At 44.9% G+C, this 19,795-nt stretch overlaps 2 protein-coding genes across 3 annotated transcripts; one reads left to right on the top strand and one right to left on the bottom strand.

Annotated features, from left to right (window-relative positions):
• Positions 1-474: 474 nt before the first annotated feature.
• On the top strand, positions 475-10,664 carry LOC138629318 (protein FAM222B-like). The gene is made up of 3 exons (XM_069712938.1): positions 475-575; positions 2,607-2,734; positions 5,339-10,664. Exons 2-3 carry the CDS (start codon positions 2,653-2,655, stop codon positions 7,405-7,407), a joined length of 2,151 nt encoding a protein of 716 aa, XP_069569039.1. The 5' UTR covers positions 475-575; positions 2,607-2,652; the 3' UTR covers positions 7,408-10,664.
• Positions 10,665-10,765: 101 nt separating this feature from the next.
• LOC138629334 (transient receptor potential cation channel subfamily V member 1-like) lies at positions 10,766-17,880 on the bottom strand. Of its 2 annotated transcripts, none has more exons than XM_069712957.1 (15): positions 17,688-17,880; positions 17,102-17,256; positions 16,591-16,743; positions 16,237-16,374; positions 15,853-16,151; positions 15,478-15,654; positions 14,309-14,370; positions 14,037-14,166; positions 13,890-13,960; positions 13,631-13,796; positions 13,483-13,549; positions 13,063-13,397; positions 12,673-12,797; positions 11,630-11,736; positions 10,766-11,537 (listed from the first exon to the last, which is right to left on the bottom strand). In XM_069712957.1, the coding sequence occupies exons 1-15, from the start codon at positions 17,825-17,827 to the stop codon at positions 11,458-11,460; spliced, it is 2,205 nt and encodes a 734-aa protein (XP_069569058.1). In that variant the 5' UTR covers positions 17,828-17,880; the 3' UTR covers positions 10,766-11,457. The 2 variants fall into 2 exon arrangements, with proteins under 2 accessions (XP_069569058.1, XP_069569057.1); XM_069712956.1 differs by having other exon boundaries at positions 14,037-14,132; positions 14,215-14,370.
• Between the last annotated feature and the right edge of the window lie 1,915 nt (positions 17,881-19,795).

Here is a 19,795-nt window from a genome sequence, read left to right on the forward strand (position 1 = left end):
CTCCAGCGAGGAAATTCGGTTGTTGTGTAAGAGTAAATGTATAAAAAATTATTGATTTATAATAATTAAAAAAAAGAATACATATGAAAGGAGCTTGAATATGGAAACAGGTACTGACTCAATGTAAAAGTGTCAGAATTACTCCTGAAGTCACTGATGGATTCATATATTTTTCAGAAATATGGCATAATATATTATTTTATGACATATCAATAACTCTGTGCAGAAAGGAGGGCTACAAGAAGACTAAGAGGGACATTTTGTTTTGTAAATAATTAACGTGGGTTTCTGGCTTTAATACGTATGTTCTCGTGGGGAAATTACGTCCATGAGACTTAATAAATTCCCATCTGTGGTAATTATTCGACAGGCGTTCACCGTCGATGCCCAACTACGTAACCGGGGTCCATTTTTTTTTTTATTTTTTTTTTTGCGCATGCCCAATAAATGTTGCTGCCGTAGCCGACAGCAGCACGGAGACTTGACACTCCGGGGATGGTCGCTTCATTTGTTTTGTCGATATCAATATCGCGTCTCCACAAAATGAAGCTTCCCTACTCATAGATTCATGAGGGGTAAGTATCATCCCCTTTAATACACGTCGCCTGGGCGGGTGTTTTTTTTTTAATTTTTTTAATTTTTAATTTTTTTGTCTCCGTCAATGAAAAAGCTTAAAGTTTGCTCCCCAGCTGGCCTGGTCACAATAAGCACAAAGAAGCTCCTATTTATTGAGCTGCTCGGCTCGAGCTAACCCGTCTGAACGATGTCATCACACCGTGTTTGATGTCTCGTTGTCCCGCAGGCGGCTCGGGTTGTGTTCGGCCGCCGGGAATTGACCGCTTCGCTGTCGCTGGCCTCCCGGCAGGTTTGAGGCTGGACGCTCAGACGGACGGCTAACGTTACTTAGCTCCAGCCGGGCTGTCTTGGAAGTTCAACCTCGCTGGCTATGAGACCGCATTAAAAAAAAAAAAATCTGATTTAACGTGTTTAAAATGTTGACCTGAGCTCTGGCGGAGGACGAAGCCGCAGTGAGCGAGGCCTGCTTTTGACATGTCCCGTTATTGAGTCTGGATTTAACGAGGAGCCCCTTTTTCCTTTCACTCTGCGCTCTCTCGTGGGATACAGAGGATGGACACGTAGCCAGGCAACAGAGTCTCGATGCCAAGTGCATGTTAATCAAGATCAACTAGGAAATGTTCTTCTTCCACTGACCTGCAGTCCTGCTTTTGATTTATATTCTTCTTCTCGATCTGTCATGCTGCTGCAACACAATCATTTCCCTCGTGGTATCGATAAAGTGGCTCGATCCATCTTTGTAAAAAGCTGGGAATCTTATTAAACATGCTCTGTGCTTCCACAAACACTTAATATCAGCAATAGGTTTCATCCCAAAAACCCTTTAAGACCTCGTGCCTTGAAGGTTCCTCCTCCATAACGAGTCTGGCCCAGTGGAAGTGAGCCGGTGATGAATCACAGACCGTCTGCAAATGGATGATGAATCTGCAATTACTGAACAGATCACTTCCCAGAGTTCCTTCAATGGAGGAAATGTGGATGAAAATGTACATTAGGGCTGAGAGCAATGATTGTTTTCATCATCCATTAATCTGACAGCTATTCACTTTGTAAACTGATTGTTTTATATACTTAAAAATCGATTTACTTTCCTGCACATAACTCATTGCGCACTTTCATATAAGCTACCATAAGTCCACTGAAACAGTGCGCATCGATGTGGATCCACATCGGGATTGTCCACTGGAGACGTGCATGTTTACATCATAGGGTGATGCCACTTCACAAGAGATAAATCAGTCAGTTACTTAATTATAAAAATGGATTTTTAAGAATTGTTAATAACATTCCCTCATTTCAGCCTCTCAGTTATGATAACATTACGTTATAGTAAGTTGAATGTCTTTGGGTTTTTACCTGTTAGTTGGACCAAAAAAAAAGGTCCTTATCACTATTTTATCACATTTTATGGATCATTTGAAAAATACAAACACATCCATTCAGTGCAGACGGTGGCATTGTCCCCGTCATACACCCAGTCTGAGCTTTAATTACCTGTTGTTAAGGCTTACTCGCCCATTGTTTCGAAGATTCATCCGAGATTTTCAGACTGAATGATTCATCGGTGAATCAGAACCACTGAGTTGCTATAGTGATACAATCTTTATAGTAATGATAATATAGTTTGTTTTACTAAACGTATTTGTTGTTATTATACATATTTTTGTCATTATGTATTAATGTAAGCAGGTATTCAACAAGCGTTTCTACATGACCGTGCACATTGGTCCAGTTTTATTACGGATGTAGCTTCTCTTGACCTGCTGAAACATTTTGTCTCGGCCTCCTCGAGTTTGAAGAAGACAGCTGGCTGGCCCGCCGTCACGGCACGTCTGTGTGCCACTTTGTTCGGCTCCATCTGAGCTCTTGGTCGTGTATACAGCGAGCTTTTACACAACCATGATGTCACTTTTATTACAAGCTGCCATTTGCAGAAGGTCAAACTGAACTCGATGTGAAAATGTGTGATGGCGAAGTCATTTCACACCAACGCAAGTGACTGACTCGCACCTGCTCTGTTTGCCCCCCAGTATGGTGAGGAGAAGGTGTCCCATGCTGCATTAGTGGAAGAGTGACATGCTGGCCTGTCTGCCGGCATCAGGTGACCATACCATCAGACTTCTTTCCCGCACGCAGATGAACACTGGATTTCAGAAATGTAAGTTTCTTCCACCGTGTTGTGGTCGTATTCCCTTTGATATGTTTCCTCATTGGGGAGCTTCAGGGATTAATATCATTTATCTGTGATTTGCAAAGATTGTGACGACCAAAAAGTGTGATTGTGCAGCAAAATGTCAATAAAGAACAACGTGAGACTGATTGTCTGAACAGTCTCGATAACGGACATCTTCAGTAAGTGTTGACAACATAAATTATGATGAAGAAATACAGTGGTGTGAAAAAGTGTTTGCCCCCTTCCTGATTTCTAATTTTTTTGCATGTTTGTCACACTTAAATGTTTCAGATCATCAAACAAATTTAAATATTAGTCAAAGATAACACAAGTAAACACAAAATGCAGTTTTTAAATGAAGGTTTTTATTATTAAGGGAGAAAACAATCCAAACCCACATGGCCCGGTGTGAAAAGGTGTTTGCCCCCTAAACCTAATAACTGGTTGGGCCACCCTTAGCAGCAACATCTGCAATCAAGCGTTTGCGATAACTTGCAATGAGTCTTTTACAGCGCTGTGGAGGGATGTTGGCCCACTCATCTTTACAGAGTTGTTATAATTCAGCCACATTGGAGGGTTTTCCAGCACCAACCACCTTTTTAAGGTCACGCCACAGCATCTCAATAGGATTCAGGTCAGGACTTTGACTAGGCCACTCCAAAGTCTTCATTTTGTTTTTCTTCAGCCATTCAGAGGTGGACTTGCTGGTGTGTTTTGGATCATTGTCCTGCTGCAGAACCTAAGTTGGCTTCAGCTTGAGGTCACGAACAGATGGCCGGACATTCTCCTTCAGGATTTTTTTGGTAGAGAGTAGAATTCATGGTTCCATTTATCACAGCAAGTCTTCCAGGTCCTGAAGCAGCAAAACAGCCCCAGACCATCACACTACCGCCACCATATTTTACTGTTGGTATGATGTTCTTTTTCTGAAATGCGGTATTACTTTTACGCCAGACGCAACGGGACACACACCTTCCAAAAAGTTCAACTTTTGTCTCTTCAGTCCACAGAGTATTTTCCCAAAAATCTTGGGGATCATCAAGATGTTTTCTGGCAAAAATGAGACGAGCCTTAATGTTCTTTTTGCGCAGCGGTGTTTTTTGTCTTGGAACTCTGCCATGCAGGTCATTTTTGCCCCGTCTCTTTCTTATGGTGGAGTCATGAACACTGACCTTAACTGAGGCAAGTGAGGCCTGCAGTTCTTTGGATGTTGTCGTGGGGTCTTTTGTGACCTCTCGGATGAGTCGTGGCTGCTCTCTTGGGGTAATTTTGGTCGGCTGGCCGCTCCTGGGAAGGTTCACCACTGTTCCATGTTTTCTCCATTTGTGGATAATGGCTCTCACTGTGGTTCGCTGGAGTCCCAAAGCTTTAGAAATGGCTTTAGAACCTTTTCCAGACTGATAGATCTCAATTACTTTCCTTCTCATTTGTTCCTGAATTTCTTTGGATCTCAGCATGATGTCTAGCTTTCGAGGATCTTTTGGTCTGCTTCACTTTGTCAGGCAGGTCCTATTTAAGTGATTTCTTGATTGAGAACAGGTGCGGCAGTGATCAGGCCTGGGTGTGGCTAGAGAAATTGAACTCAGGTGTGATAAACCACAGTTAAGTTATGTTTTAACAGGAGGGAAACACTTTTTCACACAGGGCCATGTGGGTTTGGATTTTTTTTCTCCCTTAATAATAAAAACCTTCATTTAAAAACTGCATTTTGTGTTTACTTGTGTGACTAATATTTAAATTTGTTTGATGATCTGAAACATTTAAGTGACAGACATGCAAAAAAAATTGGAAATCAGGAAGGGGTCAAACACTTTTTCACACCACTGTATCTAGAAGATGGGTTGAATTAGAGCTGAACAGTGATCATGCTACTTGGAGTTGAACTAAGGCTGCGCAATTAATTGTAATAAAGTCCCGATCTCAATTCAAGCCTCTCATGATCTCGTTTTTAAATGAAACAATTCTGACGCATTTTCTTTGGAGACATCAGCAACATCAAAACAAACGATTCTAACCTCTATCAGGTTCATGAATGATGAGAAATAATCTGAAGTCTGTAGTTTTTGAACATTTTGAATCATCAGATCACCTTGTTGGACTCAGTAGCAGCATTTCATTGATATGGATCTGAAATTTACAAGATTTCCTTGATTCATCTTTTTATATCATTATCAATATATTTACTAGAATATCTTGTATCCTCTTATATCAGGCACCATTATGCAAGTAATAAACATTTATATTGAAAAGATATCCTGACCTTAATTCTTAGCAAAGACATCAGGATTCTCATTTTATCCAGAACTGTGCAGCCATAAGATGAACACTTCAGTTGAGTATTATTTTGTTGCAACCTGCTTTTAGAGGCTTTTACACAATGGAGGCAAAGTGAGGTTTTGTTGCCGGGAGGCAACTGAAGCACCCAAAAATATAATCTAGCTCACACTGCAGAGCATTTATTCCCACGTTGCTAATTGTCATGCAGTGTCGTGTTACAGCACATTTCAGTATATTTTGCTGTGGTGTCAAACCCCTGTCAGTGTGCATCTATGTGGAAGTTCTGGTTGGTTGACTTTGTCCATGTTGCAGGGGAAACTACACAGAAGATGAGATCTGCCAGCTATCCAACCCCAGCAGAGTTGGATGCCTATGCTAAGAAAGTTGCCAACAACCCTTTGACCATCCAGATCTTCCCCAACAGTATCAAAGTACCTCAAAGGAAGCACATCCGCCGCACAGTCAACGGGCTCGACACATCCTCATCCAGCCAGCGCCACAGTCCCTACCCTTCTCAGGTCAGCACCAGCAGGGGCTTGCTAGCTGTCCTCCGGCCGCCCGCCAAAGGCGTCATCAAAGATTCAGACGGTAGCCGCGCCCGACAACTACACAAGGCAGTCATGAACCCTCACAGTGGGCCGTACCCCACTCAAAGCACTTTAAATCTTCCTCAGCCCGCTCCTCACCTACAGGGCCCGTCTCTGCCCGCAGCCCAGAAGCAGGGCATGGTTCACCCACAGGCGCTGCAGCAGCAGCAGCAGCAGCAGCAGCAGCAGCAGCAAACTATGACTCACCCCATGGCTTTACAGCAGTCTCACCCACAGGCTTTACAGCAGAGGAACATGGCTCATTCACAAGCACTACAGCGGCAGCAGAGCTTGACCCAGGTTCCGGCTTCACAGCAGCAGAGATTGGCTCATCCACAAGGAATACAGAGGCAGCAGAGTCTGCCTCACAGCCAGGTGCTGCAGCAGCAGCAGCAGCAGCAGCAGCAGCAGGGCCAGTCATGTCCACCGGTCATCCCACAGCAGCATCTTCCTCATCTGCAGACACTAAAGCATCAGACGGCTCCTCCACAAGCTTCACTCACACAACAAGGAGTGACTCAGGATCTGCGCCACATATCCGATGGAGCTCCGCTTCCGAGCCTGCAGCACACCCAGGGGCTGGTCGGCTCGCAGGCCCTCTCCCAGGCTGTGGCTGCGGGACCTCCCAGCATGCCCAACAGCCTCCAGCAACCCCCGCCGGGACCATACGGACCGCGGAAGCTCCCCGACGCAGACGCCCCACCAAATGTAACTGTATCTACCTCCACCATCCCACTGTCCATGGCGGCCAGCCTGCATCAGAACCGGCCCAGCGACCTGAGCAGCATCGTGCACCAAATCAACCAGCTGTGCCAGGCTCGGGCCGGCATGGGCACCACCTCAGTGTGCGAGGGTCAGATCGCAAACCCTAGCCCCATCAGCCGCAACCTGCTGATCAACGCCAGCTCGCGGGTCTCCTCTCACCATCCAGCTATGGGCAACGTGCCCGGCTGCCTCATGGTGGGACCCCCAGACAAAGCTCCGGCTCTGACTCCCAACGCTGCTCTCCACTCACAGCCCAGTTTAGCTGCCACTAATAGTATATCTGCCTTTCACACAGACCCTGAAAAGGTACAACTGCAGCAGCAGCAGCAGCTTCAGCACCGTTTGCATCAGCAGAAACAGCAGCAGTTACAGCAGCAGCAGCAGCAGCAGCATTTACAACAGCTGCAGCAGCTGCAGCATCAGCAGCATCAGCAGCGCTCCTGGGCTCAGCATCAACTGGCCCACATGCAGCAGCTGCCCGAGGGGGCCCATCCCTGCAAGAACCCGAGAATGGAGCCTCCAGCTGAGTGTGCGTTCCCCTCTCGAAACCTCAACTATCCCCACAAGCTGCCCAACACTGCACAGAGCTTTCCTCTCAAACACCCTGCAGAAAAGCCAGGACCTTCGTCCCCCATCAACTGCCCGGCAGTTTCTAACCCTTACATGAACGGCCACTACATGCAGCCGCCGTGGAGCGGCATCCCAACCACAGCAGGCAACAACGGATCCGGCCCTCAGGACCTCCCAGTGGCTTTCCACAGAGGGCAGGCTGCTGCTGCCGCCGCCGCCGCCACAGACCGCGTCCCGGGGGCGAAGTATCGGCCGGGGAAAGAGGGCCCTCCCGGCCAGTCGAAGATGATGCAGAACGTGGATTTCTTAGGAGGGGACTTCCAGATGCCTCGCTTTCAGGAGCAGAACATGGATGTGATGGAGAAGATGCACAGGTCCGTCATGGGTCAGGTTCAGGAGCCCAGCAGCAGCAGCAGCAGCAGCAGCGGTGTCCACACTCATCACCCAGGCTACCGCTAGCGTGCACGGACCCCCACTCGGTGTATTTTTGAGTTTTCTCCACAGCTACTTTGAGCATCCGTGTTTTCATTCTTTACGATCTTGCATTTCGATTCTACCGCTTCGGAGACCCACCAGGTTGTGATGTTTCAAAGTATTCCTCAGGTCTTAAGCCATGTCGTACCTTTGTTGCAGATGAAGGGTTTTTGAGATTGTTGTCCACTTCTTTTCATCACTGGCATGGATGTGCTGCTCTTTGTTCATGTGTTCTCCAGGTTTTCCTTTGCAGCCGAGCGTGTGCTTGCCTTATGATCGTCACAGTGCTTGTCCCGGGTTGACATGGGGCAACTCAACATTTATCAGCATTTGTGGCCTTACAACTGCCCAAAGGCAACACTTAGGATTGTCCTCGTCTCGTGTTTTTAGTTTGCAATTATTTATCCTCTGAATCCATTTGAATGAGAAGGTTACATGTATATGCAATTAATAAGACTGTTGATACGGGGTCCGTCCCAGGAGCTCTTTCAGATGTACACATGTTAAACGGGCCCAAGTGTGAACCGTCTTATCAGGAATACAAACATGGCGTCTGTGCTGCACCGTCGGCACTCCGAGCGCGTCGCTCTCTAAACGTCGGAGCAGATTTCTGGTTGGAAATTAGGAAAAGCCAGCACTTGCAAAAACAGCACCGGGCTCCGTTTCTAAGATTCGTGTAGTTTTTAAACGGCCCTCTTTGTGTGTAATATTTAAAGAGTTGCTTTTTAAGTAGTTATTTTATTTTGTTGTTGTTGTGTTTCTGTAGATTGTCCTACTTGAACTGTAGACTTTTTAAATGTCAAGCTTAACGTTCGGCAGAAGGAGCAGAAACTCCATTACCCCCCCCCCCCCCAACCCCGTTTGTCTGCAGCTAATGTGAAACAGAGTACTTTAAATGATGCAAGCGGGGAACATGCTTCGTTTTCCCCTTGAACACATTGAATCACCACTTTACTACTGTACTGCAAGTGAACCGATGCGATGTGGGCTGTTCATCTACTGATCGCTGGCCTTATCCCGCATTGTATTTCTGCTACCTATAAACTAAGATCGTGACATGCAGGTGATATTTAGCTGAATTTATTCAGCGTGACTCTCCAGACGCATTTCCTTTTTTGTTGTTGTTGTTGTTGTTGTTATTGTTGTTATTGTTGTCGTCGCTCTACTCTCCTCAAGCCGTCTGCAACAAGCCTTAAACACCACACTAGTAATATTCTAATTCAGACTGACTTTACCCAGAATCCCAACTTAAGTACGGCTTCATTGTGAAAGATTTCTTTTTTTTTTTTTTTTTTTTTTCTTCTTGAGCTTCGGTTTGTTTGAAAACTGTTTTAAACTGTACTGTCAGATCCTCGGGCGGTGTAGCGGGCAGAGGGGGATGGATGCTAACGCCTTACGTGGAATTATGTTAAGGTAATAACGCTACTCACGCCTGTCAATAAGTCGCACATCCTACGGTCTCAAATGTTGCCTGTCTGTCGATGATTTAAAACATTTAAATATGAATAGTTTTTAGCAGAATGAGTAGGTATTTAGACCAGGGCTGTAGCAGTTATTTTAAGGTATTTGAACTGTTCTAGTTGTTGTACTTAATAAATATCCTGATATAGTTTCTTAATTTATGTTTTTTTTTTTTTTTCTTTCTTTCTTTTTGGACCACTGCATCCTGAAGCCATAAGTGTTTTTCACATTAGGTGCCATAGGTGACACACACACACGGGCGCAGACCGCGTGACCGGATTATCTGCACGAATAGGAGGTTTGCAGCCGCGCTTTAATCTGACGTCTCTGACGACGGCGAGCTGTTTTCCTTAAGAACGCAGCGCGGGTGAAAAGGGAGGAAGAGCCGCAGGGCGAGGAGGACGGGACGTTCGGAGAGACACAGCTGAGATGTGAGCCGTAGCTTTCTGGAGTTTGGTCTTCATACTTGATGGCAGTTTTTTGAATTTTATTTCTTTCCTGGCTCTCATTTTTGACGTGCCTGCCCCTCGAAGCTGCTATTGACTTTAATCTTGACACACACGGGTCTGATTTGTGTTTGCGTGTGTATAAATAGTGATGATGTATGGGCTTGTGTCAGTGAAATGACTTTCTATTTATTTGATGGACGGAGGGCGCAGATCGCCACCGGTCAGATGCTGGTAAATTTGGCTGTTTGTTTGTCCTAGCAGCTGTATTCGGAGATTGTTGGAGATGCATAACAACAGGCCGGTATTCGACGTGGCAGGGTGGGTGATTTTCTAGGACGTCTGCGGCCTCGACGCCCTCCGAGCACGTCGGCGATCTCGCGGTTCAAATCCCCGCTTAGAAAAACACTGAACGACGCGACGGGGATGTCCTGTTGATGTTGAACTGCCTCGCCACGGCCCGACGCTGTCAGGTTCTACAGTTTCATATGAAGTGCCTCCACTGGGCTTTAGTATGGAGAAGTGTGTGTGTGCGTGTGTGTGCGTGCGTGCGTGTGTGTGTGTGTGTGTGCTAAGCTTGGGTACTTGCACACAGGTTGTGCGCGCCGACAAACGTGCACGAAGTTAATCTCTGACGGGGGACCAAGCTACTTACTGTAACTACTGATACTGTGTCATGGACTGGAGTCCTGAAGTGTGCCACGATTCCTCGACACGGTCGGGAAGTGTGAACTGTTTGCTGCTGACTCACTGACCAAAGTGGCCAAGCGTCCCTCTCTCACCACCCCGACCCAACGGCTCGGGCGAGCTCGGATCAGGAACTGACCGCCGGGCGACGTAAAGCCGAGCTGCTGCCCTCATCCAGACGGCTATCCAAGTGAAAATGTAAAGATGTGAAGCGAGCGTCAAAATGAATCTAGAGCGAGCGGTTCCAGTCTGCACGGTTCCAGCCCAGTCAGACCCTGATGTTGTGGTTCTACCGAGAACTTTGTTTCGTGGTTCCGTTTCACGGTGTTGTTCTAAAGCGTAGGTCACCCACAGTACATGTCGGCATGCACCGTTAGCACATTGTAGCTCGTCACGTCAGCAGACTCGGGTGGCAATATTCATCGGGGCGCAGGTGTGGAACGACTCGCTCTAGATTTATTTTTGCTCTGATCAATATGACCGTCTTTAGATGGTCGGAGACGGTCGTGTTGTGATCGGTGGTGGAGCGGGGATCACTTTCTCTACTTTGTGAAAATGTGATAATCCAGTTTTGCCTAACCTTCAGGAATAAAAAAATGTCTTGCACAAACATTCCCCCCTAACCAAAATAAAGTTTGCAAACACAAAGCTGTTACGAGTGCCTCGTCTTTGTTCATACACGGATCGTCAACGTGTTTCGAGGGCATTTTCCACGTAGTAAGGTATATTTCATTTTAAAAAGGAATCAGGAATGTTAGTCATTAAGAGTCTGGATTTTTTTTTTTTTTTTTTTTAATCTGGTTTAAAATGAATCCAAAACAAGTCTTTATAGTCCCAAACTTGCAAACGTTCAGTTTATTGACCGTCATCTTGATCACAACACAGCGGAGTGGGAATTCTTTCAGGTACAAAATGTCCTGCTGTCTTCGTCTAAAGAATTTGAAATTGATATGAGGTTGCTTGTTAAGGAAACTAATGATTTTAATAATACGTTCTTATAATCAAATATAACGGATTTAAAATATTTCATTGGATGCTTTTAAATCTACTTTCAAAGACCAGGAGATGGAGTCGCCGGGGGGTGTAGATGTTTGGACGGATGATGTTCGTTGCACGGCATGTACTGCGCTTTTATTCTTTGGGATGTGATGTATTGTTATTTCGGTTTATCTTGTTTTTATCTGTTTAACTTTAAGTGCACTAATTTGTGCAGCTACCTGTCTGGGCAGACTGCTTTCAATAAACTTAACTACTAGAACTAGTACATCTTACTGATAATTACTGTAACATCCCCACTTAATGATATACATACATCACACAAAGTACATATTGTTTTGGAATTAACAATATAAAAAGTTGCTGCCATATCAACAAAAAACAAAACAAAATTCCGATTTTAAATTGCATTTAAAATATTTGGGATTTTGTGATTGCGGGTAGTCTAAGGGATGTTGGACTGCCGTGGTTGGTGCTGTCTGGAATAAATCCTGTGCCGGAGCAGATTTAGGTTCCACGGAGACCCTGAGGGATCAAACCACAGCTTGTATTAGCGACCTCACCGCAGTAAACTGAGTAAAAGTCGTGTGTGTGTGTGTGTGTGTGTGTTCTCCTACCGGGGGTCTTGTTATCGGGCTGCATCTTCATCATCTGATCTCCAGGGTCTTCCTCCCTGATTCCACCGAGATCTGACCTCCACTGTCTCCAGTTAATTTCCTCCACCCTGAAGCCGGAGAACACACCGTGATCACGACATGACTACATCCTCATAAGATTATGTTTCGTTAGAAAAGTCATACACGGAACATTTTCCCCCAATTACTAACGAGAGGTATCGTTGGATCAAAACGTTAACCTGCAACAAATACCATCGTTGCCCCCCCTCCCCCACCAGCCCTCCATGTTGGATTTGGCTCCCTGCTGCTGAAGAACTTTGTTTGACCCTTCAGCTTGAACTTGACCGTTCAGAAGAGATCCAGCTGCAGTCACAGATGGTGCTCAGCACACTTGCAGAGCAGGAGTGTGGCAGCAGCTATGGGAACGGTACATCGCTGCACAAGCGGACCACTTTAAAGGATACGGCGGCCAGATTTAAATTACGGACAGGTTTTGGTTGTTCACGGTGCGCACAACATAACTTGGGAGGGGGAGTTTTGTTTGAGTAAATACGGCAGTGACACAGCAGAAGAGTTTCTGTTTAGAATAATAATAATCGTAATCTTTTCACTTCTTTGTCATTTTAAGGACTATTGAACTGGAAATACTTTCCTCCAAATGAATGCTCGAAATGTAAAATTACTCACAACAAATCTGTGAATTGTCTTGATTGAACAGGGCAATCTTTCTGCAGAGGAGCATGAACTCTACTCTAAACACCGCAGCATGTAAAACTGAAACCATCTGCATTGTTACACAAACACTGAAGGATACATAGAAAATGTTTCTTTGTCATTTGGATGAACTGAGCCGTTAAGGACGCAAAAAGCTTTGCTTCAATGATTTTTAAGGGCACCTCAGCCTTTGGCCACATCTGTATTGTCACCAACAAAGGCCTGCAGTCACACCGTGTCAGAGCAGCTCGGACCTATTGAACACCTTTCCAAAATTATTTTCCAAACCAGTGCAGATTTACACCTGAACGCATCCAGTGACGGTTTACCGGAAACATCGTCGACACTCGTCCTGCTCGTTTCGGAAGCACACCATCTTGGGCACTCTGGAGTGCAGCTTACTCCTCAGACACCGCGGCAGAGTCCTCTCCATGTCCAGAATGGTAACGGCCCTCTGGGGATGTGGGACAGGTTTCATTTCGTCAGTCTAGAAATACTTGCTGTGATTTAAAGGAGTCATATTTCGAAGCGCTCCTTCAGAAATGTAAATATATGAATTATTCATTGTTTCTTGGCATGGATTAGGTTGTTATCTGGCAAATATAACCTGTGGTGGCTCTACTTATATCCAGCAGAACTTTCTGCATTTGCGAGATCAACCTAATCCTGTGAATACAAGTGAATTGAGAGCATGTTTGTAGGCTGCACCAGCTGCCCACCTGCAGCTTCCAGATGGATTCACTTTGTGTGGAGATTCTTTCGACCGTGTTGCCCATCAGAGCGATGAGCATGTTGAGCAGCAGGATGTACGTGAGAACGATGTAGCAGATGAGCAAGATGTAGAAGACTTCCTTGTACTGAACGTGGTCCGTGAACTCCAGATCTCCCATCCCGATTGTGAACTTGAACAGCTCCAGCGTCGTGAATCGGATGTCGTTGTAACTCGGCTTCTGGCACTTGAACGGCTCCAGACCGAAACTCCTTCCTCGCGCCCGTGTGTCGTTCGTCAGTTTTTTAAGAGCTGGTGTGGAGTCATCTATGAGAGCGACGATAGCTATGGATGTTAAGAAAATTTAAATCAGAGGTCTGAACCTTGGAAAACACAAAACAGACACATATTTAATCCATTAAAGACGTACCAGCAGAAAATCCGAACAGCAAGACACCATAGACGCATAAAAAGTGCAACAGGTCACCCAGGATCATCTGAAGAGACACGGACCGAAACAAGTCAATGCATTTCTTACCAGAGCCCGTCCTGAGACTTTTGGTTTATTAAACTTTTACCCTTTGCATCATGACATTGTACATTCCCATTTGCTTCGAGCCTCTCGAATAGTGAAGGACGTTCATCCAGGCGAGAGCCAGCGAGAGCACCAGGAGTCCCACGTATTCTCTCCGTCCGCAGGCGTACAGAACCGTGCAGATCAGAAGGAACGCTGCCTGTAGGAAACTGCAAACCGAGCGGAGAGGTAAGACAGCAGGGATATCAAAGGAGTCTTTCAAAAATGGTTTAGGCACAGAAAAATCTCGTGGGGATACTTACAACAGAATGTCACTGAATCCATCCGTGAACAGAGCCTTGAAGGTCGGGGGGTTTCTCCGGAAAATAGTTATCTGAAGATTCAGGAGGTCAGATATATTAATTCAATTTGATTCATGTGAATTACTGGACCAGATTCTACTTTCTTACCGATTTATAGAGAAACCAGGCTGCTCCCAGGACGCTGATGAGCTCACCGAAGGAACGGAGGTAGTCAAGTGGGACGTTTTCGATGGGAAACGGCGGCTGTGGGTCAAAACGTTGGCAGTCTTTGTTTAGGCTTTTAAAAGTGGTAAAACATAGTTTGAGTTAAAGATTTCTGTCTTACCTGTCCCTCCTTTCTGTAAAAGGCCACAGTGGTGAAGATGACCAAGTATATCAGATAAACCATGAAATTCATCAAGAATAATTTGGACGCAAACCTCTTCCACTTGTCCTCAAGAAGGCTGCGAAGAGGTTCGACCTGGAGCATCTCAGGACGATTCTGAGGCAAAGTTCACAAGTCAGTATCCACAAAAACAGCAATTTAAATCCCTGTTTAAATGGTCATAGCGGCTCTACAAAGGATTTTTATCCGGGTCTGGTGAAGTCAGTGAAGGTTAGAACAATAATTAGTAAACTGCCGTCAAAAAGTTGAGACCTTTTTGGTGCTTTTGAAGAGTTGGTTACTGTATGCTGTGAATTCAGCAGAGTATCACTCATGCCAACTGTATTGCTGCCGACATTCTTCCTTTATCCTAAATGTTTGGAGTAATTTCCAAATATTCCGGATTTTTGCATCGTATAGTTAATACTTGTTGACCAAATCCTGCACCACACTACGAGATTTCTGAGACTGCTCTTGTTGCACGTGAACGATAAGTAGCACCATGACATGCACAGAGCAGGAGGAAGCAGTAACCTTCCTGAGTAAGTATTCCAAGTTGCGTATCTAGATGAACATCAGCACCTGAGTTACGCTCGTTTTGTGTGCGGTGGTCCCGGAGCACAGCAGTTTTGCCAGAGTTTCGGAGTTTGTGTCAAACTCTGGAAGTTGACAACAGAAAACCTTGAAATGCTTCAGAAAGTCTACGGCGATGAAGCGATGAGCCGGGCGAGGTGTTCTGAGTGACCTTCAACGTTTCAAGAGGGGCGGAGCTTCACTGTCCAAGACCCAAGAAGGTTCGCCAGGTCAGGAGACACCAGGTGGGTTTTCTTTGACATTGTGCACCATGAATTCGTCCCTCAGAGTCAGACTGTCAACACCGAGTTCTACTGGGACCTTCTGAGGCGTCTGAGGGAAAACATTCGCTGCAGACCACATGAACTGTGGCGCCATGGCAACAGGGATCTCCAACATGACAGCAAGCCTCTAACGATTTTTTTTTTTTTTTAAATTTTGATTTTGAAAGCGCAGCCCTATGTTGTTATTTTTGGATTACATGGTTCAGTCAATGAACTTTATGGGACGGCATTTGCAGTGGGAAGTGGAGCATGGGACAATTGGTTTGGTACATAGAGGTCTGAAACGTTTGGTGACGTCTGAACCACGGGGGTTATAATTCTGCAGATCATTACGAGTTACAATGAGGTCAAAATAAAAATTCCTAACCGGAATTTCACTCCCGAAGATGATTATCTCCAACGCAGAGTTGTCTTCGTTGGTGTCGATCGAGTTTATGTCATAAAGGGAGGAGTGAACGGGTCCATAGACCCACTCTGTAAACTTCCTGGACAGTGGCCTCGTCTCCTCATCCGCAAATTCCCGCTGTAACATGTGTCTGAACAGCTGGCCAATGAGACGGGAGAAAGGAGAAAATTAATCTGAGGGACGAAACACATCTTTTTCTCAGGTAGGTCACGTAGTGTTAATCTGTGGAGGACAGACACAACAACTTTGATGTAAATGTTATAAAGCACTGCACCAACTTTGACTTAATTAAAAGAAGAAAATTGTTCCTCCAAGTGTATCTGAAAACAAACGTACCCCGATCTTGCCAAGTTTAGCTGCTAATTTCAAAGGCGTCAGTCCTTGATTATTTTCAATCGCTTCCAACTGGACTTTTTTCTCAAGCTTGTGCTGCCGAACGAGGATTTCGTCATACATCTTTGCAACCATGTCTGTGTTCTCTGTCGTGTTGTCTGCTATGACCACCAGCGCGTGCAACACAGTGTTTCCCTGCGAGTCTCTGTCCATCAGGTCGGACCTTCTGTAAGGGTTGTCCATTAGAAAGGACACGATGTCAGGCTGGTTGGTGCAGGCGGCCAGAGACAGAGGGAGCTCCCCTGTTGGAAACAAACAGAGGAGCTTTGAGATGAGATCTGGGCAGAAAATAAAGCGTGTGGTTCTTTTTAGTATAAAATTACCCACCAAAATAAAAGCCCAGTCCTGCATTACGCTGGAAAAACCTCCCATTGGCTTTGGCTTGCACATCCGCTCCTTTCTGCACCAACAGCTTCACATGGTCGAAGCTCCTTCTCTCGATGGCGACATGCAAAGCTGTCTGACCTGAGGGCATGTCGTTTTGTTGATACGGGAAATAGGATGTTAATGTTTCCTCACAACAAACTTGAGCTTCAAGTCAAAGTAAGGTCAGTTTACACAGCCCCCCCAAAGAAAAATCACAATTTGCCTGGAAGGGGTTTTACGGGACAACATATGACATCACATCATCCATCCTGAAGAATCTTTGCTTTACTCATGACTGACTTTTGTTTGACCCACCTTTGTAACAAGGATCACTGTAAGATGCGTTGATCAAAGTTTCTAAATCTGCAGTTTTCTCCGCGATGTCAAGGAGGATTTTGATGGTGTCATTTCTGCCATCTTTCAGGTTCAGCAAAGCCTTCAGGAGCGCCGTTTTTCCGTTCATGTCATCTACAAGCACAAAGTACATGCATCTTATTACATTATTTGCATAATTGTAAAGATATTTTCTGATTATGAAACGACTATTAGTGCTAGAATAACTCTAATAAAGTCTCACCACTCAAATTATTCTATATCAGATATGAAAGTAAGTTTCAAGGGGTCTTTTAGTTTCCAATTTTTTTTTCTAAAAATTAAAGCTGGTGAACATATGTCATTAAATTGAATTCTCCGTATCCACGGATTCAGACCTCCCTTCTTCTGGAGTGCAAACTTTTTCAGCCATCAACAAACAATCTTGCTCTTAAACTAGCAGGACATTTCTGGTTATGAAATAGGTAAATAAAACAGCCTCTTCCCTACTTGCCTGTGAATTCTGCGCTCGTCAGTCTCTTATCATTAACTCTCAGGTATGAAAGCAGCCCATCAAGTTGTGTTGTGTCTCCCTGGGATGCTGCAGCAAACACTCTCTCCCTGGTGAACGCATTATTGCAGATGTTGTCGGCACTCACACCACTCTGACTGAAATGTAGAAAAACATGCAAGTCATAACAAACTACGCAGCTCAATTATAAAAAAAAAATAAAAAAAAATAAAGAAGATGTAAACTCTCGGCATCACAAGATCAGTAATCTGTTTATACAACGTACACAGATGTCTTTGTTCACTCAGTGTTTGTTTATGGTATTGTGAGGTGGATCCAGACCAGTGCAGAGCAGCTTGAGAAGCATGGCGGCTTTAAACAAGCTGACACCTGTTTACCTGAAGGGTGCCACCGTGTCACCTGACACTCAGCAGCCAGTGGAGGCTAAAAAAAACACCTTTAGTGAACCAAAAAGATCCACCCTGACTTACATCTTATGATACGTATATCATTAAATAATAACAAGGTCGTGTTTGTAACCTGCGAGAAGGAAATCAAACACCAGCTCCTCCCCAGGAGGAAAAGTTACCTCGATATTGAGACGTTGGTGTCCATCGGCACAGGACTTATCTCTGCGCTGTCTTTCCTGAGCAGCCAATCCAGGCTGTTCTCCTGCCCTTCCCTGCTTTTGTTAGGCTCCTCTTGGTCCGGCGGTTGGCTGTTTTCCATCTTACTTGTTGTTAATAATCAGGTCTACGACCAGAAGCTGTCCCCGCACGAAGCTCGTCAGTTTTCTGAGCTACAGGTGTACAGGTGTCGAATTACAAAAAAGGATGTCCAACGCCCACCTGGCGCTGGTGTTCGTTACCGTGGTCACGCTCCACCCTTTCTCCAGAGAGCAGGGCTGTTGTTTGCCTGACAGCAGTTAGTAGACAGCAGACCTTTTTCAGGGCCGACACACAGGTTAGTACTCTGCCAACCCAAAGTAAGAACCCCCAAAAAATTCTGAAATAACTTGAAACTAATAAAAGTAATTGGTTGTTTATTTAATAATGAATAAAAGTCAGATTACTAAATGATAAATAGCATCGACAAAAAAAACAACCAAAAAAAAAAAAATTCTTGCACAACCTTTTCAGATCATCACTGCAAACAAGTGATTTCTGCTGCTTTCAGTGAGACTTCTGCACCTGTCAGCAGGTAGTTTGACCCGCTCAGTTCGGGTGAACAGCGCCAGACTGGAGAACCAAACCCTGAGCTTCACAGTAGGTCCACTGTTTTCAATCCTCAGCACCAGCGGTAGTCGGAAGGCTTTGAACTTTCAGGTTGTCCGTCCGTAACGTTCTTGCGAACACCTCGCGGGAATTTCTTCAAACTTGGCAAAAAGATTCACTTGGTACCAACATTTTGGGGAGTAAAGGTCAAAGGTCAGGGTCACTGACCGCAATTGGACACACTGACATGAACATGATATCTTCAACTACTGTGTATATGATCATTTCTGTTCATGTTAACTATGTTTTTAATTATTAAATACATTATTTATTAGTTTAAGAAGGCGCTATTGGTGTCCAAAATGCAGTTATAACCATTAACAAACAATTAATAAAATTAAGTTAATTAATGTGTCCTGAACCAGCGACAACGGTTTGAAACAGGAAGTGACCATATTTGGACGAGTTGGTGGGGAGCGAGCAGTTTTCTAATTAATGAGTGACTTTAGTTAGCAACACCAAAATAACTCGAGGACAAAATGTATAGACTTAGAACTTTATGAGACTAGTTGAATGGGAGTCTATGGAGCCGGAGGATTTTTGGAGCCAACCTCTAGTGGCACTCTTTGGTATCGCAGCTGAAGACATTTCTGCATCTGCCTCATTTTTCAGACCCGGAAGCTACGAACACTTTTACATCCAGTCAATGCTCCAGAATCACTTATTAAAGGTGTTTATATTTACTAAGTTGTTAATTACAACCAGCTTGGCTCTGCCCAACAATCGCTTTGCTGTTATTACAGTCTGAAAACCCTGTTTGCATCAAGGTTTACTCAACCAATCTGAAAGGCGGCCAGTGGTAGACATCGAAGACGCTCAGAGGTATTTCTAATAAACCTTACTGATTGGTGTTCAGACTGACGTTGGGGTGGACTAATGCTGCTAATTATACTGAATCCAAACGTACGAAGGGGCAGGTGGAAGTTACAAAAAAGTGTGAATCATTCTGCTGTGACAAGTGCAACTAGAGAGAATCCTGCACAGTTATCACACACATCCAAAAACACCTGGTCCAAAAGTGCCTTTACTGGATTTAATAATGTAACAATAAGCAGAGATTTTCCTTGTGTCTCATTTCTGAAGAAGCTGCTCTAAGTCGTGAGATGAGTCTTGGCACACGGGTGAACTGTGGGTCACAAACGGTGAGTGTTTGGTCCGAAGATGAACAACAGAGCTGGCGGAGAAGACACCGCCGTGCCAACACTAACAGGATTTGGGTGGGTAGTGGGAAAGGAATTAACTAATCAAGGAGAACATGTCATCCTAAAGTCTCATCCAATCAGCGTCTTATGTTCCGCGTAATGAGATCCCATTGAAGGGTGGCCAAGTGTGCTTGGAGAATTGAGGACAAGACAAAGAGCCAGATCGCAGCAATCAGACAATCAGTGTTTAGTGCTTTTGTTTCATGTGGAAAACCAAACCG

This window comes from Brachyistius frenatus, unplaced genomic scaffold (assembly GCF_029030835.1).
Source record: "Brachyistius frenatus isolate BFR_SWC_R1_liver_20210118 unplaced genomic scaffold, ASM2903083v1 Contig_114, whole genome shotgun sequence".
In the NCBI taxonomy this organism is placed as follows: Eukaryota; Metazoa; Chordata; class Actinopteri; family Embiotocidae; genus Brachyistius; species Brachyistius frenatus.